Source organism: Acomys russatus, chromosome 25, assembly GCF_903995435.1.
Source record: "Acomys russatus chromosome 25, mAcoRus1.1, whole genome shotgun sequence".
NCBI classification, from domain to species: Eukaryota; Metazoa; Chordata; class Mammalia; order Rodentia; family Muridae; genus Acomys; species Acomys russatus.
The window spans coordinates 10,355,488-10,380,749 of NC_067161.1; the positions used below are offsets into that span (position 1 = coordinate 10,355,488).

Consider the following 25,262-nt stretch of genomic DNA (forward strand, 5'->3'; position numbering starts at 1 on the left):
ATAATGCTCTTCTCATCACTGTCTAACCCTTCTCATTTGTGCCTCCATGTGTATTTGTGAGTCTGTGTGATGCTTGTGTGCAACTGCACGTGCCTGTATGTGTATGCCTGAAGAACACAGGTGGATGGCGTGTGTCCTCCTGACCAATATCTGCCTTTTTTTTCCTTTGAGACATCTGGCTGTCTGGCCACACCAGCTGGCCACACTGGCTGGCCAGTGAGCGCAGGGACCAGCCTGTGCCTGCTCCAGTACTGGCCTCACAGCACACATCGCCTTTCACACGGGGTCTGAACTCTGAACTCGGGTTCTCATGCTTGGGCAGTGAGCACTTCACCCACTAAGGCAGCTCCCAGCCCCATCACCCTTCTGTGTCTATGCAGCTCACAGATTCAGAGAAAGCCTCAGAGGCAAAGTATCCCTCGGTCCCAGCACATAGACGGTCAGCTCTTGTCACCCGCTGCTGATCACACTCATGTCGCCTTAGAAACCTTCTTCCTTCTCCATCATTATCATTGTGCCCTACTTTTCCCTACTCACAAGACAAGGCCTTTGCCCAATTTGTTCACTTTCACATTCCCTGTGTCTACAACAAATATTTCCCAAAACACGTACCTACAGTTTCGACACTTGGAAGGATGAGGCAGGGGGACTCCATGAAGTACAGGCCAGCCTGGGCTAAAGAGCAAGCACCAGGCCAGCCAGGGCCACACTGTAAGACTATCTTATAAACAAACAACAACCAATCAAACACACCTGCAGACAGGAGGCTGGGAGAGAGCCCAGCGGGCAAGCACAAGGACCTGAGTTCAAGTTCTTAGCATACATGTACCCAGCGGAACATGGCTACAGGTGCGTCTATAATCCCAGCATGGTGGAGCACAGAACCAGGAAGGGCTCTGGGGCTTTCTGGCTGCCAGCATAGATCCAGGTTCAATGAGAGAGCTGGTCTCAGTGAAGTAATGCAGAATATGATACAGCAAGACACCTGACACTCCACTTTGGCCTCTCCATATGTGTCACAATCACACGGACCTGTGAGCACATACTACATTCATCATCATCATCATCATCATCACACACACACTTTCAAATTTTACTGGTTGAATGAGTGGATGGATAAAAAAAAAATATTTTCTAGTTAACAGACATTCCTCCATTTTTTTTTCTTGGTTTTTCGAGACAGGGTTTCTCTGTGTAGCGTTGGCTGTCCTGGACTTTCTTTGTAGACCAGGCTGGCCTCGAACTCACAGCGATCCACCTGCCTCTGCCTCTGGAGTGCTGAGATTAAAGGCATGTGCCAATCACACCCGCTTCCTCTATTTTTTTAAGGCAAGGTCTTACTATGTAGCCCAGGCTCTCCTTAAGTTTGCATTCCTCCTGCCCCTACCTCTAAAGTGCCAGGATTAAAGCCATCCACCACCACACTAGTGACCAAGTTTTTAAACCATGTGTATACCTGCTACAGAGGCAGCAACACAGCAAGGTGCTGGGACCAGTGAGGCCTTGGTTCCATCCCAGCTCAGCATCCGTGCCTCCCAGCCATGTGTCCTTAGGAAGATCACCTAAGCTCAGAGCTCTGCCTATGAAAGAGAAGACGCAAAACTGTGGGGTGTAGCATGCCTTTGGGGTGTAGCATGCCTTTGGGAGCATCACGCAGCAGTGCTGAATGGGATAGGATCTGGGAGCTGTCCACAAGAGGAAGGGAAAACTAGAAGTCTACCCACATACTAAAGCCAATAGTTCTATACAGAGCTGCTCTTCATGCCTAGAATAACGAGACTGCTCACCAGCACTGCCCCAGGGAAAAAGCTGCCAATGCAGTGAAATTGTTCAAAGTGAGTGACAGTTCAGAAATAAAAAGATGAAATTATGAGGTTAGAGAGATGGCTCAGCACTTAAGGGCACATAAAAGAGTATATACCATTCTTACAAAGGGCCAGTGTTTGGGCACAAACCACCTACAATGCCAGCTCCAGCAGATCTGCTACCCTCTTCTCACCTCTGTGGGCACACACATGCATGTGCACAAACCCAAACAGACATGAATACACACACATAAACAAAATATAAATCTTATTTTAAAAGATGAAATTATTTGTACTGAAAACCTGAAAGCTTGAAGAAAACTAATAGACAAGGAGTCAACAAAAGTATTTAGCTCATTGAGATATGGTGAAATACAAAAATTAATCATCTTTTATACCAACAGTATTCAGAATGACAACAAAACTATTTTACAAGTTTAGATGCCAGTAGGAAACTGTTACTTTCCGAGCTCTAGATGAGAAAAAAAAAAAAAAATAAGGCTTCACTAGAGAAGCTATAAAAAGATCTAAGTATGAGCACAAACCAAAACACAAACACAGCTGGGCACAGTGGCACATGCCCACCCAGCACTTGGGAGGCAAAGGCAGACCGATCTCTATGAGTTTGAGGCTTGCTTGGTCTACAGAGTGAGTCCAGCACAGCCAGGGCTACACAGAGATTCCCTGTCTTGTAAAACCTTAAAAAATAAGAAAGAAAGAAGAGAGGGAGGGAGGGAGGGAAAGAAGGGAGGAAGGAAGGAAGGAAGGAAGGGCAAATCCAAACACATACCACAGTTGGCTGCAATGTCACTTGCTTTCCCCCTTGGTTGAACATTTGGAAAACTAAAAAAGCAAATGCCAGCAGGATTTTGCAGGAGTGAGGAGAGAGTGGCCCACTCTGTGCCAGCCTTAGTGTTCCCAGCTTAATCCAGTTTGTTGGACTTAAACCTTAAACATGTTGCATTTACTGATTCTTCAACATGGCTATGAGTGGAATGGCTGCTTTTTTTTTTTTCCTTTTCCTTTTCCTTTTCTTTCTTTATTTCAAGACAGGGTTTCTCTGTGTAGCCTTGGCTGTCCTGGACTTGCTTTGAAGAAACCAGGCTGGCCTCGAGCTCACAGCGATCCACCTGCTTCTGCCTCCCAAGTGCTGGGATTAAAGGCATGCACCACCACCATCTGGCATTGGCTGCTTTTCTTACTGTTAGACTTTTAGCATTTTCTGTATGAAAATGTTCGTGCTGAGTTAAATTGACACCAATCCCCAGTGCAAGTTCAAACCCAGGTGTCTGTTTACAACAATCATCTCTTCAGCTAATCACAGAACCAGAAAACCCGGCAGCCAGCACTGGCCAGATTCCTGACAGTGACAACTACTGTGTCATCTTCTTTGTTTGGTTGGTTTTGGTTTTTCAAGACATGTGTTCTCTGCAATAGCCCTGGCTGTCCTGGATGCACTTTGTAGACCAGGCTGCCCACCTCTGCCTCCCAAGTGCTGGGTCATATTAAATAGGGTTGCTGCCAGCAGTAATGGACAGTGACCTCTGCTGACCCCCTCTCCCATTATGTTTTCTCTTCTAGAACTATAAACAATGGATGACTCGTCCATTTCTGCCCACAAGTCCCTAAGGGACTGTTGTGGCCCCTATACTTGGTGAGGAGGAACATACATGGGACAGGCTATAGGAGAGCTTCAAACAAGGAGCCAGCTTTGGCAAAAGAGTGTGAGCAGGTGAGACATGGCATGGCTTTGCCTCTTGCCATCTCTGTATCACTGTCCCATAGCCCCTGAGCTTCCAGGAAGGCCAGGAAGCTACTAAGAAGCCAGGAAACAACAGAGGTCCACCAGGCTGCAGTTTCGCCTCTGTCTTCACAGCCCCTGCTGCAACCACAGGCTCCATGAGGAAGCAAGATCTGTGGAGGGACAGAGAGAAACGCCTGGCCTGCAGCGCTGGCTCCCCGGCTGAGCAGGTGAAAGCACTTGTGGACCTACTGGCTGGGAAGCGTGGTCAGCTGCTACAGGCCCATAACAAAATGCCAGATTCCCCGCTGCGATCTCAAAGCGATGGTAAGTCTTCCACAGGGCGGGGGAGCAACAGGGGAGGGTATCTGAACCCTCTCACCTTACCCTGGGACCTTACCTGTTTTGCTCTCTGCCATACAGATTCGAGGATAAGGAAGCACTGTGAGGCTCTGCTGAGCAGGGTAGGAAACGACCCAGAACTGGACAGCCCCTCGCATCGACTGGCCAACCTCATGCTGGTAGAGGGCCTGACAGACCTGCAGCTAAGGGAGCATGACTTTACCCAGGTGGAGGCCACACGTGGGGTCTGGCACCCTGCCAGGGCCATCACCCTGGATAGGCTCTTCCTGCCTCTGTCCCGGGTATCCATCCCACCTCGCATCTCTATCACCATTGGAGTGGCTGGCGTGGGCAAGACTACTCTGGTGAGGCATTTTGTTCGTTGCTGGGCCAGAGGACAAGTGGGCAAGGACTTCTCAGTGGTTCTACCCTTGACCTTTCGGGATCTTAATACATATGAGAAGCTGTCTGCAGACAGACTCATCTGTTCCATCTTCCCAAACACTGGGGATGCTAGTCTGGGGGTGACAGCCCCAGACAGAGCTCTCCTAGTCCTGGATGGTTTGGATGAGTGTAAGACACCCCTGGAATTCTCCAACACCATGGCCTGCACAGACCCAAAGAAGGAGATCCAGGTAGACCACCTGGTCACTAACATCATCCGAGGCAACCTCTTTCCAGAAATTTCTGTCTGGATCACCTCCCGTCCCAGTGCTGCTGGTCAGATCCCTGGAGGCCTAGTGGACCGGATGACTGAGATTCGGGGCCTTACTGAGGAAGAGATCAAAGTGTGTCTGGAGCAGACATTTCCTGAGGATCAGAACCTCTCAGGTCAGGTACTGAGTCAGGTACAGGCCAACAGGGCTCTGTATCTGATGTGCACCATACCAGCCTTTTGTCGGCTCACGGGGATGGCCCTGGGTCACTTGTACCACACCAGGCTGGCCGTCCACGACACAGAGCTGCCACTGCCTCAGACCCTGTGTGAACTCTACTCTTGGTACTTCAGAATGGCCCTGGGAGGGGAGGGACAGGACAAGGGAAAGGTAACTCCTAGGATTGAGCAGGTGACCCAGGGGGCCCGCAAAATGGTGGGGACACTGGGACGCCTGGCCTTCCATGGGCTGGTTAAGAAGAAATACGTGTTTTATGAGCAAGACATAAAGGCATTTGGCATGGACCTCACTTTGTTGCAGAGCACTCTGTGCAGCTGTCTCCTGCAGCGGGAAGAGACTCTGGCCTCTTCCGCAGCTTATTGCTTCACTCACCTATCTCTGCAAGAATTTATGGCAGCGACATATTACTACAGTGCTTCCAAGAGGGCCATTTTTGACCTCTTTACCGAGAGTGGCATGTCCTGGCCCAGGCTGGGCTTCCTCGCACATTTCAGATGTGCAGCCCAGCGGGCCACACAAGCTAAGGATGGGAGGTTGGATGTGTTCCTTCGCTTCCTCTCGGGCCTCTTGTCTCCAAGGGTCAACACTCTGCTGGCCGGCTCCCTGTTGGTCCAAGGTGAGCACCAGAGCTACCGGGCCCAGGTGGCTGAGCTCCTACAAGGCTTGCTACGTCCCGACACTGCAGTTTGTGCACGTGCCATCAACGTCTTGTACTGCCTGCATGAGCTGCAGCACACAGAACTGGCCTGCAGTGTGGAGGAGGCCATGCAGAGTGGGGCCTTGGCTGGGATGACCAGCCCCTTGCACCGCAAGGCTTTAGCCTACCTCCTGCAGATGTCTGACATCTGCTCTCCGGAGGCCAACTTATCCCTGTGCCTCAGCCAGAGCGTCCTCCAGAGCCTGCTGCCCCAGCTGCTCTACTGTCAGAGCCTCAGGTGAGTATGGGGTCCATGCGGGGAGTCAGCGCAAAGGAGAAAAACTCCAAATGGCTCCTTGTTTCATCATGCCCCTTTCCCTGTAGTCTGCTGAGACTGCTATAGCAAAGTTCCACAGCTGGGTGCTGAACCATCACAGCAACTGATTTAGTTCTGAAAGCCAGAAATCTGAAGTCAAGGCAGTACTCCCTCTGAAACCAGGGCAGGAGGGCCCTCCCTGCCTCTGGAACTCCTGTGGGCCAGCAATCCTAGATGCTCCTTAGCCTCCCCTGTCATGTGACCATCCGCTCCTGTGACTGTCTTCACATAGCACTCACTTTTCCTGTAAGGATACTCTATTGGATTATAGGCCCACCCTATGTCAGTGTGATATCCTCCTAGCTATTACACCTGCAATGAGCTTACATCCATATAAAACTACATTATTGAGACAGCAAGGTTAAAATTGCAGTGTGGAAATATAATCCAACTCATCAGACCCTCTGAGACCAGGCATTGTGACTCATACCTGTAATCCTAGAAGTCAAGAGGAGGAGGTAGGAAGATTGCTGAGTTCCAGGACAGCCTGGGCTACATAGCAAGGATATACATATGTGTGTGTGTGTGTGTGTGTGTTTATATGTATATGTATGTATAAATGTGTATATATATTAACACACACACACAGACTGTCTAAATGTTGACAGAAGCTATACCCTCAGTTATACTCTGAACCTAGCTAACAAAAAGAAAAAAACATAGGACAAAGGTTGGTCAGGCCCTGAGAGTGGTTCTGGCATCCTCAGATGTAAAGCTAGCCAACAGTGATTCACACAGGTACATGGTGTGCTGAGCTGTGAGGAACATCACAGCTCACAGGAACCCCCTCAGGTTGCTTGCACAGAGAACTCTAGAGCTCTGAGCTGACACAGTGGGGCCACAGTGGGGATGAGAGGTGGTGGAAGCCTTGCCCTGCTCATGGGCTGCGGGACTACTCACTGTCATGGCTCCCCTGACCAGGCTGGACAACAACCAGTTCCAGGACGCCGTGATGGAGCTGTTGGGCAGTGTGCTGAGTGGGAAGGACTGTCGCATTCAAACCATCAGGTAACCCAGAGCCCAGTGTACCTACCTGTTGCATGGGCTAGGGGATTGCTTCCCCCTCTGCTCAGCTCTTGCCTCCCCAAGAACAGGTATCCTTTTAGAGCGTGGTTCAAGATGCAGTCTGCTTTTTTCTACCCCTTGTAGAAAGCGCCAAAGGATCTGGTACATGCTCTGTAAGGAAAGGAAACTCCTAGGAAAGATTCGTGCTGCCTGCTCAGGTGGCACCTTCCTGATGTTCCTCTCAACATTTACTCTAATAATATGCTGAGCACAGGATTGCATTTAGTTATAATGTTAAAAGTTAAAAGTTTAACTTTTAATTTAATAAAATTTTAAGGTACATTTTTTAAAATTAGATTTATGTGTATGGATGTTTTGCCTGCATGCAGACATGTGCCATGGCTCACTTTTTGTATCCACAGATGTCAAAAGACAGTTTCAGATCCCCTGGAATAGGAGTTAAGGATAGCTGTGACCCACCAAGTGGGTACTGGGAATTGAGCCCAGGTCCTCTGCAAGAGCAATTGCTCTTACAGCTGAGCCTTCTCTCCAGCCTCAAAAATCTTCATTTTTCCTTTCTTGCTTTCTTTCTTTCTTTCCTTCCTTCCATCCTTCCTTCCTTCCTTCCTTTTTTCTTTGACACAGGGACTCATGTAGTCCAGATTTGCCTCAAAATCACTCTATCTGTAGGGTGGCCCTGACCTCTGACCCTCCTAAGTGCTGAGATCACACCACTGTGTCCTTATGCCCAGTTTATGCTCTGCTGGGGATGAACCCAGGCATCACACATGCTGCACAAGGACTTTACCTACTCGAGCTATATCTTCAGGTCTGCTTTCATAAGCTTCAAATGTAAAACGCTGCCTTTCAGCCGGGCACGGGGGCGCACACCTTTAATCCCAGCACCCAGGAGGCAGAGGCAGGTGAAGCTCAGTGAGTTTGAGGCCAGCCTGGTCTACAAAGGGAATTCAGGATGGCCAGGGATCTGCTACATGGAGAAATGCATGTTTCTGGGAAAACAATAACAACAACAATGGAAACAACAAACCTTTGTCTTCAGCTGGGTGTGATGTGCATTCCTATAATCCCAGCACTCTGGTAGCTGAGACAGGAGGATTGCCTGGGCCACACGCAGTGACAGCCTATCTCAAATAACATCAAATCACATTTTAAACTGTAATTAGAGAAAAGTCTGTATGCTGACTTAAATGCTGATGAAGTTTCTACACTTTGAGACGTAGGCAGCACTTGGGCTCGGGGCTGGATCAGTGGGGAGATGGTAAGAAGGTTCCGGAGAACTACAGAGTAACTTTGGAGAACCGGGTCAGGAAGTGAGGTCTAGTAGGGCTGGTTTTGCCTTGCCGGTGAGCAGTGAAAACGTAACCCCTTCGGAAGACAAATGGTCTTGACAGCTTCTCATTGCCAGTATTTTGCCTTTCACAGGCAGCTCTGGCCTTTTTGGCACATGGCAAAATAATCAACATTTAGTTTTGCTTAAAATGGTTCAAAAAAATTCTGAAGGAAGCCAGCCATGTCTTCTATGGTCACATGCCTTTTCCTTTCTGGTCTTCAGTGACACCTGTTTACAACGTCCACATCATTCTGCAGGAAAATATATAAGGCTGCTTCTGCTTGTGAGGCATTATCTATACAACATTATAAATGTCCTGTGGCAATAAAAACGGTCTGGGCTTCTGACATTTTGATGGCAGAGGGCAGGGAAACAAGGTCTCGTGTAGTCCAGCGGGCCTTGCCCTCAAGATTCCCAACCTTCCACGTTCTAGAATAACAGATGTCTACCACTACACCTGGCTATTATTCAAATTTATCTATTTGTGTGCTTATTTATTTATTTTTGAGACAGGGTATCACCATAGAGTCCTGGCTGGCCTTAGAACTCACATGTAAACCAGGCTAGTCTCTGACCCACAGAGCCCGGCCTGCCTCCATTTCCCCAGGGTTAGGATTGAAGGTGTGCACCACTGAGCCTGACTCAAATTTATACTTAAACAACAGGACTCATTTGAAAAATGGTATATAAAAGGGATAAAGGGGAAACTGTTGGTACATGATCCACTTAGCCTCTCTTGGTCTTTTGTTGTCCTCTGGTGCCATTATCCCAAACAGCCCTTGGAATACATTTGCTTCTAATATTGCCAGGATCCTAGTGGCTGCTGCCTACAGAACTAAAGAATTACCAACTGCTCCACTTCTGCACTGAGTCGACCAACCAGTAAGCTGTTAGAACCACCCTTCCCAGACACATAAAGAAAAACCTTTTTTAAACTTAAAAGTTAATTTTGTGGTAATTCCACCATTTTCTGCTTTGTACTAGAGAAAGGCTAGAATCGATGCAAAATAGTTTGTACTAGTTTGTAAAAACTAGTTTGTATTAGTTTCTGAGTGCTATATGGGCTTTTAAGGAATTTCATAAGCTGAGGGTGCTTGGGGTGCATTTGACTCTTACAAACCAGCACCAATGTCTGGTACTTTGCTTTTTCTTGAGAGCCACATGAACACCATGCCACTAGAAGGTGTATATGGAAGAACTTTTTAAAATATCAGCAAATCCAATATAAACATTTCCTGTACTTACTGTATTTTTGCTAGTGTCTGGGTGTGCACATTTGTGGGTATGTTTGTGTGAGTGCACGTTGTGTAAATGCACACACCACAGAACATATGTAGAGGTCAGAGGACAACTAGTAAGTCAGTTCTCTCCTTCCATTATGTGGGTTCTGGGGATCAGGGGTAGGTTGTCAGGCATGGTAGCAAGTACTCTGGTTTTTGTTTGTTTGTTTGTTTTTTGAGACAGGGTTTCTCTGTGTAGCCCTGGCTGTCCTGGACTCACTTTGTAAGACCAGGCTGGCCTCGAACTCAGCGATCTGGCTGCCTCTGCCTCCCGAGTGCTGGGATAAAGGCGTGCACCACCACGCCCGCTGGTAGCAAGTACGCTGAAGATTTGCTGGCTCCATATGAAAGGCTTCTATTGTTTGCACTCTTGGCTGCACGTTTGTAAAGTAGATATAGTGTGGGGCGCTGGGCAGGCTTCCTTAGGACCATCTATCAGAGCAAAGGCCGTCGGGCCCTCCCCGACTCTGCCTTCCCAGGCTCAGGGGATTTCCTATTTCTTTCTGCTCCATAGTCACCTTGTCTCTGCTTATATCCACATGAGTGATGCTGGGAAAGCGAGGGTTAATCATGAGTGGAGTATCAAAGAGTCACATCCTGAGATAGCCAATCTCCTGTTTCTTTTTTGGCAGCCTGGCCGAAAACCAGATTGGTAACAAAGGGGCCAAAGCTCTGGCCAGATCCCTCCTGGTCAACAGAAGTCTCATCACACTAGAGTAAGTAGGACTTCATTCCAGGACAGGCCCTTGGAATGAAGGGGATTTTAAGTCATCTCCCTGACTATGTATGACATGTCTTGAGTTTTCTCCATCCTTCCTCCACTCTTTGGATTCAGCCCATTTAGAGCCATGTCAGTGCTCTGTGCCCTGCAGACCTCTTGTCCTGCTTGGCTGGGAGGACAGCTGAGCAAGCAAAGCCACCACTCTTTTTGTCTCGTGAACTTCATTTCAAAAAACTTTTGATTTTTGACCCTGACCTAGAATCATCTTTGTCTTCTTTACACTTAGCTCTCTCGACCATCATATACTGTTTTCTTTCCTTCATCATGTGGGGCTACTTTGGGGAACTCCTTTGTGTGTACACACACACATACACACACACACACACACACACACACACACACACACACACACACACACACACGATCTCTGCCATGGCGCCATTCTATCAAATGTGAAATCCTTAAGCCTAATTCATTCCCTTTAAGGATTATAAATTTAAAATGTTGGTGCCATTTTGATTGCTATTCCTACCCCAGTACCTTTTTTCTCTTCTACCAGCCTCCGGAGTAACGCCATTGGACCACAGGGGGCTAAGGCTCTAGCAGATGCTCTGAAGATAAACCGAACTCTAACCTCTCTAAGGTATGTGGCCCTGCTCCTGGCCCCAGGAGAGGGCCCAGAAGACAAAACCCTGGCTACAGGAGATACTATGGGTGGAAGAGGGTTAAAAATGGAGGCTTTGGGATGCCAGGAAGCGTCAGGTTCTAGATTCTCCCAACTCTGAGTGTTTCTGTGAGTCCCCAAAGTTTCTTAGGACAATGAAAAGTCTGCCTTCCAGACGGTGAAATTGTTTGGGTATAGTTTGCAGTGTCCCTTTTAGTAGTCTACAGATGTTGAGGGTGTACTACTGTTCTGTTTTCTTTTGGTTTTCTATTTACTATTTAAGTAAAATTTTTGTTGTTATTGTTTTGAAATGGGTCTGGCTACATAGCCTTGGCTGGCCTGGCGCTCACTATATAGGCCAGGCTGGCCTTTAACTCACAGAGATCCACCTGCCTCTGTCTCCCAAGCACTGAAATTAAAGGTGTGCACCACCACACCCAGCACCAAGTGACATGTAATAAATATAAAATTTTATCATTTTGAAGTATATAGTTCTTGGCATTTTGTATATTCTCAATGTTGTGCTATCTAGTTTCAAAATGTTTTTGCCTTTTCTCCCAGTCTTCAGCAAGTTTTTCTATGGATTTATTGATTGTAGACATTTCATACAAAAGGACTTATACAATAAGAGCTTTGTGTCTGACTTCCCCAACTAGCATAATAGTGGTCTACTGTATGGGTGGAGCAGTCTGCTTATCCACTGATGTGCAGACAGACAGATAGACATTCAGTGTGCTTCTCTCATTTGGCTGTAATAAATAATGCTGCTAGCAATATTTGTGTAGAAGTATTCAAGTGCCTGTCTTTAATTCTTTGGGGGAATATACCTAGAAATGCAGTTGCTAGATTACATGCCAAGTCTAAGTTAAGAACTGCCAGACTGTGTTCCACAGCGGCCAGGCTATTGACATTCTAATCAGTAGTGTGAGGCTTCCTGTTTCTCCACATCTTTACTATTGTTTGGGCATTGTGGAGCTTTATTGAAATGGGGTCTACTGATGACCTCATTTTAATTGATGGAGATAGCATGGGTACCTTGTTCCTAGTTGGCAGGCAGCTAGAGACTCAATACAGGAGGGCTTATGGTCTTTCCTGGGTGATGGACCATGGGGGGGGCACATCATCAGTGGCAAATCTTTTCACAGAAGTCAGTTTCTCCCTGTCTTGAGTCTCTGAGACAGGTATTCCCACTGCAGTACAAGTCCAGGCCACAACTTGGCATCTCATATTCTATTAGTGACACATTCCTTCTTACCTCTGTAGCCTCCAAAGCAACGTGATCAAGGATGATGGTGTCATGTGCATGGCTGAGGCCCTGGTCTCCAACCACACCATCTCCGTGCTACAGTGAGTAGACATAACTCCCATTGCTTCCCCTCTCTTCTACTGGGCGTCTCTCTCATTCCTGATAGAGAGAGCAGGAAATGATCAATCCTAAGGCTTCTGACCCATCTGTATTGTGCCTGGAAAACCCAATGTCACCTGCTTTTCCAGAGAATAGGTTACGAGGAATTACTGAAAATAAAAACCCCTGTCAACCCGGAAAATCATCTCCAGAGATGCAAGAAAAGAGCACTGCATTCTTTTATTGAATAAGTGCTAGTCTGACTGTAAAGATTGCCAGTAAGGTTGCACAGAGAGCTCCCACCCTTCCTACAGCCCAGCAGAGGCAGCCCCTCCCATGCATGTTCCCAAGGACAATGACAACTTGTCTTGCAGTGTAAGGAGCTGGCAGCACCACTTTTTAGCAGCTTATTGTAAGCCCAGCAGATGCTTGGAGAGGCCATGTGCTCCTTAAATGCTTTTGGCCTCAGAACAGAACTGCTCCTACCTTTATGATGATCAGGTACTTGATGACCTGGAGCCAGGTGCCAGCCTAAGCCCACAGTGGCAGGGAAACCGAGGCACTATCTTGTCTGATGTTTATCTTGGGAAAGAAGGCCCTAAGACCCTTAGGAAGATCCCAGGAAGCCAGGCATGGTGGTACACACCTTTAATCTCAGGCAGAGGCAGGCAGATCTCTGTGAATTCAAGGCCAGCCTGGGCTACATAGAGAGACCCTGTCTCAAAAAACAAAAATCAAAGAGCCTGAGAAATATACTCCTAGGCTATGAAGCCAGAGGAGGCCAGGTGAGCTCATAAGGAGACAGCACATTTCAACAGGCCAGCCTGGTCTACAAAGAGAGTCCAGGACAGCCAAAGTTATACACAGAAACCCTGTCTGGAAAAACAAAACAAAAACAAGATGTATGGCTGGGCACAATGATGCACACCTTTAAAACCAGCATTCAGGGAGAAAGAGGCAGGCGAGTCACTGTGAGTTCAAGGCCAGCCTGGTGTACAAAGCAAGTCCAGGACAGCCAAGGCTATACAGAGAACCCACCTCAAACAAATAAAATAAAATAAAATAAATGTAAAAAGACATATGGAGCTGGGCGTGGTGGCACACGCCTTTAATCTCAGCACTTGGCAGGCAGAGGCAGGTGGATCGCTGTGAGTTCAAGCCCAACCTGGTCTTTAACGTCCAGGACAGCCAAGGCTACACAGAGAAACCGTCTCAAAAAACAAACAGACAAACAAAAAGACATATGGACATGTACCATGCAGGTACATTATTTTTTACCTTTTATTACCTTTATTGTGTCTATGTATGTACATACACACATGCATGTACACGCCATGGCACAAATGTGGAGGTTAGAGCACAACTTACAGGAGTCAATTTTCTCTTTCCATTATGTGGGTCCTAGAGATTGAACTTAGGTCTCCAGGCTTGGCGGCAAGCACCTTACCTGCTGAGCCATCTCACAGCCTCCTGTCTCTTTCCTTCTTACGGATAGCATTTTAACTTCCCACAGGAGCAGTCCTTCCCCATCTGTTCTATACCTCTTCCCAGGAAAGCTTCTTGAGGTGGGAGGCAGTGTGTTGGTCCAGATGGGAAACACACCTTGCCAGCTGGCAGCCTTGTGTGTGGGAGTCTCTCCTATGGGAGGCTGCTGAGCACTATCAGCCTCTGCTCCCGGCTGCACTTCTCCATTCTCTCCCCCAACCAGATCCCGTGAGACCCTTCCCACTGCTGTACAAATTGAGATGGTACCCTATTTGTCCTTGACCTCTCACCCAACACCCAGCCTGGCTTTGCCTAGGAATGACTGTGGCTGGCTTTGCTGAGGGACCTTCTCGTCTCTCACAGGCTACAGAAGAACCGAATTGGGCCCAGAGGCGCCCAGCAGATGGCAGGCGCTCTGAAGCAGAACAGGATTCTGAAGGAACTCATGTGAGAAAGGCCAAAGGGTCAAACTGGTACTGTCAGTGTCAAGCACAAGGCTAGCCCACCCTACATATCTGTGAGCGGGAGAATGGGTGACGAGTAGAGGGTGGATGAAGGGATGAGATGGAGGAGTGGATGGTTGGATGGAGTAGAGGGTGGATGAAGGGATGAGATGGAAGAGTGGATGGTTGGATGGAGGCATGGATGGATGCATAGGTAAGTGGATGGATGAGTGGATAGACGGATGGTAAAATGAGTGGAAGGAGAGGTATATGAAAGACGTAGATACACTGATGGGTGAGTGAATGCAGGTAACTGGCTTAGCAGTACAAAACACTGGACAAAGAGAATTAAAACCCGGACTCCCAGAACTGGGTGAGCACCAAACTTCACAGGTATACTTATATACTCCTCTCCTGCTCTCAGAAGGAAATGATCTCTTGTCCATCTTCACAGAAAGTCCCATAAATACCTCTAAGGGTTGACTCAGTTCCTTCCAAAGAGTTAAGATAGGGGTCATCTGGAGTGACAACAGATGAACACAACTATGGCCAAACAAACCACACTGCACACCCTTGAGACAGAGGTGGTCTCCCCTGACCTCTGACCCCTAGACTCAGCACACCACCATTTGTCTCTTGCAGGTTCTCCAGCAATACCATTGGGGATAAAGGTGCCATGGCCCTAGCTGAGGCCCTGAAGGTGAACCAGGGCCTGGAGAGCCTGGAGTGAGTCTGCCTGAGAACCCTCCATGGATGATAATTACCCTTGCCAGAACCCATTTCCGTGAGAGAACCCTACCAACCCTAGCTCTAATGCTGTCCTGTTTCTGCCCCTCCATCCACCTTTTGTCCTAGTCCATCTACCAGCTCCACTTCTCTGCAGTTTTTAGGATGACAGGTCTATGTGCCTTGTCATCGGCAGCTAAAATGCCTTGGTAGGTAGGGTGGGGTGAGCTGGATACTGCTGCCACATTAGGATGCTTTTGCCTTATCACTTTCTCTGGGGCAGAGCTAACAAGCACTTCCCTGAGGATGTCTGCAGTCCCTGTGTCAAGGCAATTTTAATCCTGGGGATTATGCTCAATCTCCTGCCTTTACCTGGCAGGAGCTAGAAAGCAGAGTGATGGTGAGAAAAGAGGGGTGAGGAGAGCACTTCACAGTTCCCAACTCCCTGTTGAGCTCAAGGTGTATGGTTCCAGGCTGCATCACACAGCTCCCTCCAGGCCCGGGGACAGCACATCAACAGTACCTTGTCTTTGTCTGCAGCCTACAGAGCAATGCCATCAGCAACACAGGAGTAGCAGTGCTGATGCGAGCCCTCTGCACTAACCAGACACTCTCCAGTCTCAAGTAAGTCCTGACCCCCAACCCCCAACCAGGATGTTGTCCCTTTGACTGGTGGGAATACAGGACCTCTGGAATTGGGAAGAAAACTGCTGTGGAGAAATCTGTAGTTGGTACAGGCTTGGTTCTAGAACATGGCATCCTGTCCCTGTTTGTACTTTGTCAGTTGTGGCCTCAGTGGGCTGCTCCCTTCTTAAGTACAGGTGCCACTTGCTCCTCACAACTCAGATCCTGTCTTTTTTCCTCCTGTGCATCCCTACACTGTTGGTAGCCCTGAGTAGGGCACTGGTTAGAGCCCTGGCTGGCTGGAACAGGTTCCTTCACACTTCAGTCCAGAAGGCCAAGGGCCGGTCTGTGGTGTCTTGGGGTTCAGAAAGCCTAAACATCTGGGACTGCTCTGTCAGAAGCCTCACGTGCCTGATTGGATGCTCAGAGAGTCTTATCTCTCCTCAGCCTACGAGAAAACTCCATCAGCCCAGAGGGAGCCCAGGTCCTTGCTCAAGCTCTCTGCATGAACAACGTGCTGAAGCACTTGGAGTACGTGCTAGGGTCTGGAGGGATGGAGGGCAAAGGGAGCTGTGCCTCTTCACCTACTCAAACACCAGGGTTCGCAGGCACAATTAGGATGGGCTAGACCCTTGGCATCGTTCACAATTTACAAGGTTGGACAAGGGCTTGATTTGGGAAGGGCCAATAAAGAGGCCTGGTACCTACTGACAACCCTGACCCTGAACTCTCCACCTCAAGATGGGAGAGGACCCTAAAGAGTTGGCATGGAGCTATGCCAATAGGCAGCAAGTCCTGCTCATAGTGCTGTGTGTCCTGGCTGCATGACCCTTGTAACCACAGTTGAACATGGGATGCTCTCAAGTATGGTTGGCACACCAGTGTTCTACACAAGCTCAAGCCACACAAACCTAACATCAGTGCCGACAGTGTGTCTTGGGAAGATGGGGGTGGCTGGGATCCCCTAGTGACCAGGGCAGGGGGTGCATGGTGGCTCCTACTTACTTGCTCCTGCTCCTTTTTTGCCAGCTTGACAGCTAATCTCCTTCATGACCAAGGTGCCCAGGCCATTGCAGTAGCAGTAGGAAAAAATGACTCTCTCACACACCTCCAGTAAGTCTACTGTCCCTACCCCCAAATCTCCATTCTCCTCAGCTGCAGGGCTACTCACAAATCAAGTATAGAACCTGGCTTTGGGTCATGCCTGAGGCCTTCCCAGGCTACTTGCCTACAGCAGGTATTCCTATCCTGGGTTTAATTCTCAAGGTTACCCCCAGATAGACCCAGACTATGAGGCAAGTGTCATGGCTGTGACTTGAGGTGACCTCTGCCTTATGGAGAATATTTAACCCTGTCTCCATGGCTACATTTGATAAAACACTGGTCCTCTGGGGAACTGAGCCTCAAACCTCCCCACCCCCGCCTACCATATCCTACATAGACTCACCCAGTCACTAGACCCCCTGGATCCCTCAGAGCTTCTCTAGCTCTATTCTTGGGCGCGCACACACACACACACACACACACACACACACACACACACACACACACACACACACACACACACACGGTCACGTGTCTATGTCTTTCCAGCCTGCAGTGGAACTTCATCCAGGCTGGTGCAGCCAGGGCCCTGGGACAAGCCCTCCAGCTGAACAGGACCCTGACAACCTTAGAGTAAGTGTAGCATACGGTTCCAGGCATAGGTCTGGTCTAATGGTAGTCAACAATACTTTCCTCTACCATGACACCACAGACTTGTTTCAGTCCTCACCTATGGCACTGTGTGTGTGTGTGTGTGTGTGTGTGTGTGTGTGTGTGTGAGAGAGAGAGAGAGAGAGTTCGAGGCCAGCCTGGTCTACAGAATGAGTTCCAGGACAGCCAGGGCTACACAGAGAAACTGTTTTTAAAAAAACCAAAAGTGTGTGCATACCTGCCATATACGTGGTCAAAGGACACCTCCAGGAGCTAGGTCTCTCCTTCCACTCTGAGTTCCAAGACTCAAACTCGGGCTGCCAGGTTGACGGCAAGCACCTTTACCTGCTGAGCCATCTGACTAGCCTCAAGCTTTTTCTTTTTAAATCTTTATATGTACGTGTATACATGTAAGTGTATTGAGGTATGTGGGGGCGTACACATACCAGGATGTACATGTGGAGGTAAGTGGTGAGCCCCGGGTATTGGTCCTCACCTTCCACCTTGTTTGAGGCAGTCTTCTTCCCTTGCTACATACACCAAGCAATCTGGCTGTAAGCTTCTGGGGTTTCTAACTTGCTTCTGATTTCCCTATAGGAAAGCTGGAGTTACAGTCATGTGCTGCTGCATCCAGCTTTACGTGGGCTCTGAGCATCTTAATTCAGGACCTCCTGCTTACAAGGCCTTTTGCCCACTGAGCTGCCTCCCCCGCCCGAGGCTCATACTTCTGCATCACATGATTCCTCCTCAGTCTTCTGTGCATCGCTCCTCCAGCTGGTACTTGCTGCTCTTTCTTGCTGTTTTACTGCTAGACACTGGTGCTCCTCAGGGTTCTGCCCTAAGGCCTCTTCCCTTGAATGAACTTTTCTGGGAGTGCTCTTCCTCTCCCAGGATTCTAATTACACAACGCAACTCCTGATAACTTCTACCTGGGGTGGTTCCAATGAGAATAGCACCTGTGGGCTCATGTATTTGAATACTTGGTGGCCAGTGGGTGGAGTTGTGTGGGAAGGATTAGGAGGTGTGGCCATGCTGGAGGAGGTGTGTCAATGGGGTTGGGCTTTGAGTTTTAAAAACCCATGTCATCCCAGGGCCTCTCCTTGCCTTACATCTGTTGATCCAGGTGTCCGTTCTCAGCTACTGTCCCAGGACCATGTCTGTCTGCTGCCTGCTGCCTGCTGCCATGCTCCCTGCTATGATGGTCCTAGACTCTAATTTCCTAAAACTGTGAGCCCCAAATAAACTTTCTTCCATAAGATGCCTTGGTCGTGGTGTCTTATCACAGCAATAGAAAAGTAACTAAGACACTACTCCAGCTGTGTCCCCTGAACTCCAGCACAGGAGTGCATACCCATGTTGCCTTGGGCCCTCATGGTTTCACAGGTGTTGCAAGTTGCTGCATCCATCATCTTACACACAAGCCTTCTTAATTCTCCATCTGACCCTTGACATCTACCAGCCGTGCAAGCTCGAGGCACCCCCTGTGCTGCTGCCTCCACTTCCAGCTCATCTCCACTGTCCGCCCCGCTCCCCACTGTTCTTGTCAACCTCCACCATCCAGGCCACATCCCACTCACCTGCCACACTGGGTGACCTCCATCCACATCTAGGCCATCCCCGTCAAATTGCTGGCCAGAGAGCTTTCCAAAATGTCTTCATTATGGGTGAGATTCTTAAGAGACTGCACCTGCAGAGTGAAGTGTAACCCCAGAGCCTGGATTCCAAGGTCTGCCTCCCTCACACTTCCAAGCCTCAGGCCTCATCACTCCAGGAAATCAGCACTCTCCCAGGTTCTTTACATGGACCAGCCTTCTTTGTCTCTCATTCCATGCTTTTGGCTTTATTTCTCCTGGCTGTCACACTGGGGTAGAGACTGCTGGTCTTACCGGCAGCTTAGACCTGGCCTGTCAATTCGTTCATTTAACAGTGCCAACCTAGCTGAGCTCTGAGAAGGCTTTGATAAGTTACTTGTCTATTGCTGTGCTAAAAGACTGTGACCAAAAACAACTTGGGAAGGAAACCTTTCAGCGTGTAGGTCCATCACTGAGGGAAGCCAGGACAGGCTTGGAGAGCTTAGAGAAAGGAAGTGGGACAGACCACTGAGGAGTGCTGGTTGCTGGCTAATTCTTCCTCCTTGCTCAGCCTATTTTCTAATATACCCCAGGACTACCTACCCAGGGTTAGCACCACCCACAATGCCATGGGCCCTCCCACTTCAATAATTAATACATAAAATGGCCCACAGGCTTGCCTATAGGCTATTCTTATGGAGGCATTTTCTCAGCTGATGTTCATTCATCTCAGAGGTCTCTAGCTTGTGTTGACTTGACAAAAAGCTAGCCAGCACAGGACAGAGCCCCAACACATAAGACACAGATGTTTGCTAGAGTAAGAATGAAATTGTCCTAAACTCATTTACTGTCCTGGAACTTACTCTTGTCCTCCAATTGCAACTAGGAGAAAAGACATAGAAATCCTAAGCAGCAAGAATGGTGCAGATCCCAGCACTTGGGAGGCAGAAGTAGGAGGATCTCTGAGTTCAAGGCCAGCCTGCTCTACAAAGAGAGTTCAGGATCACCAAGGCTACACAAGGAAACCCTGTCCAGAAAAAACAAACAAACAAAGATGATGCAGAGGAGGGTGGTGGCGGCATACACTTTTAATTCCAGCACTTGGGAGGCAGTAGGAGGAGGATTTCTGAGTTCCAGGCCAGCCTGGTCTACAGATAGGACAGCCAAGACTACACAGAGAAACCCTGTCTTGACAAACAAACAAACAAAACAAAAACACTAATACAATCATGCAGAGATGAGGACGTCAGGTTAATTTTTCCATTGCTTTAAAACGGCATAACTTTTGGTCTCAGGCCTTGTTGACGGTAATTTCCATGTCCCTTTTCTTGTTTGCCTTTGATAGTTTATTCAGATTCACACAAACTCCTAGATTCCTCTGTATATTATGAGGCCAAGGGTACAACAGCTGCCCCACAGGAACAATTTTTTTTTTTTTTTTTTTTTTTTTTTTTTTTTTTGCTGTTGCTGGTATTTTTTTTTTTCAAGACACAGTTTCTCTGTATAGCCTTGGCTGTCCTGGACTTGCTTTGTAGACCAGGCTGGCCTCGAACTCCCATCAATCCTCCTGCCTCTGCTGGGATTACAGGCGTGTACCATCACACCCAGCTTCAACAGAAACAATGATCTCAAGTGACTTGGTGTAGGTCTGCTGTTTGTAAAGGACCCAAACCTCATAGGCCTTGGCCAGAGTGTTGGCTTGTGGCCCTTCTGTACCAACGGGTCACACTGTGTTCAGCTTACAGGAGAACGCTATAGGGGACGAAGGAGCTTCTGCAGTGGCCGGTGCCCTGAAGGTGAACACAACGCTCACTGCTCTCTAGTAAGTGCCCTGTAGGTGAGAGTCAAGTAGGCCATGCCTTCACCACCCTCTTTGTTTATAGTCTAGGAAGGATTGCAGGCACAGACAGCATTCACCCCAAACTCTTCCATAAGACTACCCTACTTCCCATCCTGTGTCTAGATCTTGTTCTTAGATGTCAGAGTTAGGTGGAAGATGCGGTGTTCTTGGAAGAATCACAGGCAAACAATCCTTAGTGTTATTGCTCAACTTTTATCCCTGGCTAACAGGTATACAGTATGAAAGGAAGCCTGGCCCAGGGCAGGGAGGGGCCAGGAGCACTGGAGCCAGATTACCCATATTTGATTTCACTCCCTCTTATAGCCTACAGGTGGCCTCCATTGGTACCCAAGGGGCCCAGGCACTTGGGGAGGCCCTGGCTGTGAACAGAACCTTGGAGATTCTTGAGTGAGTATTCTAGTCTCTATTGACAGACTTTTGCTGGGGAGAAAAAAATCAAGCTACAGATTCAAAAGGAATAAACATGAAGACAAATACCTACTCAGACACTGACAGATAATTTTTATAATCATTTTTGGCTGTATGTCCCATCTTCCCCATTCTTGTTTTATGTCTTTCTCTTAAGTCACTATGCCACTATGTTCTGGGTTGGGCCTGCCCCAGACAGACAGGTCCAAAGGCTCTGTTTAGTGGTTGGTATCCACCTTACCCCCCAACACACACCAGAGGAGCCAGTAGCCAACTCTTGGGGTGTGGTGGGCTCAAGCTCTATGACGCTCTCAGCATGCCCACCTCATTCCTGCTCTCCAGGGTCTCTGTAACCACAGTGCACTGTGTACCTCTGGATGGAGAGTTACTTCCCCCATCTCAGCCTAGGTTTTCCCTTCCCTGGAGTAGAAAAAGAACAGGCTCCCCAGTGCTTAGGAAGAAGCCACCTCCAAGTCCAGACAAGACACACCCATGTGCAGGGACATTGGTATCACCACAGCCTTCTTGCTTGCCCTGACAGCTTACGAGGAAATAATGTTGGGATAGCTGGAGCCAAGGCCTTGGCAAATGCTCTCAAGTTAAATTCCAGTCTCCGGAGACTCAAGTAAGTGACAATGTGACTCACACTTTTGCTTTTGGGATGAAACACAGACTTTCCTTCAGCTCCCTTTAGCTGCTTCCTTCTGGATGTTGAGCGACCACACTGCTCTGACCATTACTGTCCACACCCAGGGCAGTGAGCTTTGTTCATTCTCCTTAAGTCATTCGTTTAACTCAACACCCACATTTGTGGTTTTGGGTAGAGTACCTGGCTATAGTTTAGGGGTCAAATGTCACTTAGCAGTTGCTATGTTACGTGTGGACCATCAGCCTCAGAATTGCTCATCCCATCCACATCTCAACAGGGCAGTGTTGCCTCCTTATGACTTTGCTGTCCTGCTGGCTTACCGTGTTGCCTCCATCTCTTCTCTGCCTAGTCTCCAAGAGAACTCCCTGGGGATGGACGGGGCCATATATGTTGCCACTGCACTGTCTGAGAACCGTGGTCTTCATCATATTAAGTGAGTACACTCAGTGGCACCCGCCGTTCCCAGATGCTTTCGCTGAGCCCCAGAACTGCTCCCAGATGAGGTTCTGCCTTTGCTCCAATTCTGGGAGCCAGGTAATACAAAGACACTGTAGCAACTCCACAGGGAAACTGTCTAAAAGGAACATGCCAGAGTGGTGTGCGTAGGAGGGATCCCAGAAGGGCAAAGCTCAGCAGGGTCCTGAACTCATCATAGCAACAACCACCCTATTAAAGACAACCTGTGGATGCTGAGTTCTGCCCTAACTCTTGTGTTCCAGTCTCCAGGGAAATCCCATCGGGGAGTCCGGTGCCAGGAAGATCTCAGAGGCTATCAAGACAAATGCTCCCATGTGCACTGTGGAAATGTAAGGGAAGCAAGGTCCTGGTGGGCCATGCAGTGACTCAACGGGAAGGTTTTGATCAGAGAAACATCTGATCTCTGCGTATCTTCCTGAAATCTGCAACTGTCGAGCCGGCTCTCAAGCGGTGTCCTGAATAGAGGAAGGAAGGGCACTTCCAACAGAGGTCATAGGCACCTTTCCTGCTGAGGGTCAGTTGGAGGGAAGATGGATGCTGTCACAGCCTGGAGAAAGGAAAGGGCTGCTACTGAGGAGCACGCAGGGGCAAAAATCTCAAAGCTCCAAAAAGTAGGAAACTGAGCCTGGCTTATTTAAACCTGGGGTCTTCATATGCCCCAACTTAAAAACAAAACAAAAACAACAAAAAATATGTTTCTGCCCTGTGCACTCACATGGTTAACATCAGTCTCGCTGCAGTCTTCAAGCCCACTAAGCACTTTAGGTTGGCAAAGGTGACAATGGGCCCATTTTTTCTTTTCTCTGGAGAAGAAAGTTTTGGGGTGTGACCCTTAGATATATATGAAGAAAATATGAGGAATCTGTAAATGAAAGGTTCATTCTAAGATTCTGGAGTCAGAGATGAGCCTCCAGGGGCTCTGCATTGTTGTAAGATCTCTCAGACATCTAGGTCAGCCACATTTGCAGTCCAGCACCCTGGCTATCCATTGTGAGTTAAGGGTTGGTACTTTGGTGCCATTATCCTGTACTTAAGTTCTCAAAACTCCACAGCGGCTCTAGCTTCCTCATGTGCTTCCATGTGGCACATTCCCTCCACTGTCTGACTGAAACAGGAAAACCTAAATGAACCTCTCAGGTCCAGGCGTGGTGGCGCACTCCTTTACTCTCAGCCCTTGAGAGGCAGAAGATCTCTGTGAGTTCAAGGCCAGCCAGTCTACATCAGGAGTGAATTCCAGGACAGCCAGAACTACATAGTTAGACCTAGCCTTAAACCAAAAAAGAATGAGTATCCAGAAGGCAGACGTGGTGCCACACACTTGTAATTCTAGAACTTGAGAGGCCGAGAAAGGAGGGTCGTGAATGTGAGGCCAGAGTGTTCAGATGAGTAATCATAGAGAGGCGCTGCTCTGTTTACACGGTAAGCAGCAAGATAAATGCAGCCTTAAGGAACATGACTAAGCTTCGGCCAGGAACAGCAGCACACGGTGGCCCCAGCACACGGTGGAGGCAGGAGCGTCAGTTCAAGGCTGTCTCTGGATACACAGTGAATTCAAAACCAGTTTGTGCTACATGAAATTCTGTCCCAAGAAAACAACAACAACAACAAAAGTGACTAAATTTAACCTCACAGACATGACACCAATGGGCATCACGCATGGCTGTAGACACTGCACTGATGGGGCATTTCTGCCAAAAATGTTTACCTAAGCCTAACTGTAAAGGTGTAACTATACAAAACCCAAATAGAAGGACTGTCTACAAAGATGGCCTGCCTGCAGAAAAATGCTACAATAGTTTGGAGATTGTTTCAAATTAAACAGATGAAAAAGACCTAACAATGAAATACAAGATTTTTGATTGGCCTCAGGCTGGAGGAAAAATATAATCTTCTAAGGATGTTCCTTGGAAATTGAAGGTGTGTTCATTTTGGTTTTGAAGGGTATTGTTTCTGGGTAGAGAATAATGTTTTCTTTCTTCTGGTATTTTTGTGATGTTTCTCTCAGGCTGGGGATACATCCAGCTCAGTGGAGTAGGCTCTGTGTTCCATCCCGGGAACTGCCAACAGTGTGCCATTGCTTTACTCTTACATTGTTTCTGGCTGAAGCTCAGCAGCAGAGAACAGAGTCAGTAGACACATGCTGGGACATTCGTACCCTGTAGAAGCCGAGTATGGAGGTCTGAGGGCCAAACACTGTGAGGAAAAATGGTTCCCTCCAAAGATACAGAGAGCAAGCCCCACTAGACCTAAAAGGCCTCCCTTCCAGCAAGTCTGTTTATTTGTTTGTTTTTGATTTTTCAAGACAGGGTTTCTCTGTGTTACCTTGGCTGTCCTGGACTCACTTTGTAGACCAGGCTGGCCTTGAACTCACAGCGATCCGCCTGCCTCTGCCTCCTGAGTGCTGGGATTAAAGGCGTGCACCACCACGCCTGGCTTTCTAACAAGTCTGTCCAGACTGCACTACCAAGGCCTCACAGCTCTCTGGCTAGCAATGTCTAGCTGCGACAGCACAAACCAAGCCAAAGTGTGAATGTGGAACTGAGATAAGCCTAACTGGAACAGGGGGTTGGCTTCCTTCCTATTGGGACACTTTTTGTTGTTGTTTTCTGTATTTTCTCCTGTAGCACATCCTCTGCTGTTAAGTGCATCTTGTTGCTTTTCATCTCAGACTTGGATTTTTGTTTTTTAAGTCTGTTTGGGATGATGCTTCAGTCCTAGCTCCTCCAGCTTTAATGCTTCCATCTGCTCTACACACCACTGAACAACTGCTGTCATTGTCACTCACTCTGGCCTCTGCTCTGGCTCTTGGTAGCCTGTGGGTTTGCCTACCCCCTGCGGTGGTTCGCATAGGTTTGGCCCCCACAGACTCTCCTTTCAGTCCTTGGTCCGCGGGGAGTGGCACTATTATGGGTTGTAGCCTTGTTGGAGGAGTGTGTCACTGTGGAGGCAGGCTCTAAAGTTATGTATGCTCAAGCTGTACCCAGTCATAAAGGTCTCCTGACTGCCTGTGGATCAAGATGTAGCACTCTCAGCTCCTTCTCCAGCACCATGTCTGTCTGCACGCTGCCATGCTCCTCGGCATGATGATAATAGACTAAACCCCTGAAACTGTAGGCCAGCCCCAATTATAGGAGTTGCTGTGGTCATGGTGTCTCTTCAC

General features: G+C 48.3%; 1 protein-coding gene and 1 long non-coding RNA gene across 4 annotated transcripts; one reads left to right on the forward strand and one right to left on the reverse strand.

The window, feature by feature from the left end:
- The first annotated feature begins 3,456 nt into the window (after positions 1-3,456).
- On the forward strand, positions 3,457-22,611 carry Nlrc3 (NLR family CARD domain containing 3). Of its 3 annotated transcripts, XM_051167563.1 has the most exons (17): positions 3,457-3,537; positions 3,682-5,719; positions 6,719-6,805; positions 10,066-10,149; positions 10,714-10,797; positions 12,082-12,165; positions 14,012-14,095; positions 14,734-14,817; positions 15,358-15,441; positions 15,889-15,972; positions 16,471-16,554; positions 17,035-17,118; positions 20,446-20,529; positions 20,872-20,955; positions 21,518-21,601; positions 21,975-22,058; positions 22,345-22,610. In XM_051167563.1, exons 2-17 carry the CDS (start codon positions 3,705-3,707, stop codon positions 22,433-22,435), a joined length of 3,285 nt encoding a protein of 1,094 aa, XP_051023520.1. In that variant the 5' UTR covers positions 3,457-3,537; positions 3,682-3,704; the 3' UTR covers positions 22,436-22,610. The 3 variants fall into 3 exon arrangements, with proteins under 3 accessions (XP_051023520.1, XP_051023521.1, XP_051023522.1); XM_051167565.1 differs by lacking the exon at positions 3,457-3,537 and having other exon boundaries at positions 3,595-5,719; positions 22,345-22,611; XM_051167564.1 differs by lacking the exon at positions 6,719-6,805 and having other exon boundaries at positions 3,493-5,719; positions 22,345-22,611.
- Positions 6,566-13,194, reverse strand: LOC127208190 (uncharacterized). Its single transcript, XR_007833076.1, has 3 exons — positions 13,092-13,194; positions 12,074-12,223; positions 6,566-6,973 (listed from the first exon to the last, which is right to left on the reverse strand). It is a non-coding gene; the product is annotated as an uncharacterized LOC127208190 (long non-coding RNA).
- Positions 22,612-25,262: the final 2,651 nt, after the last annotated feature.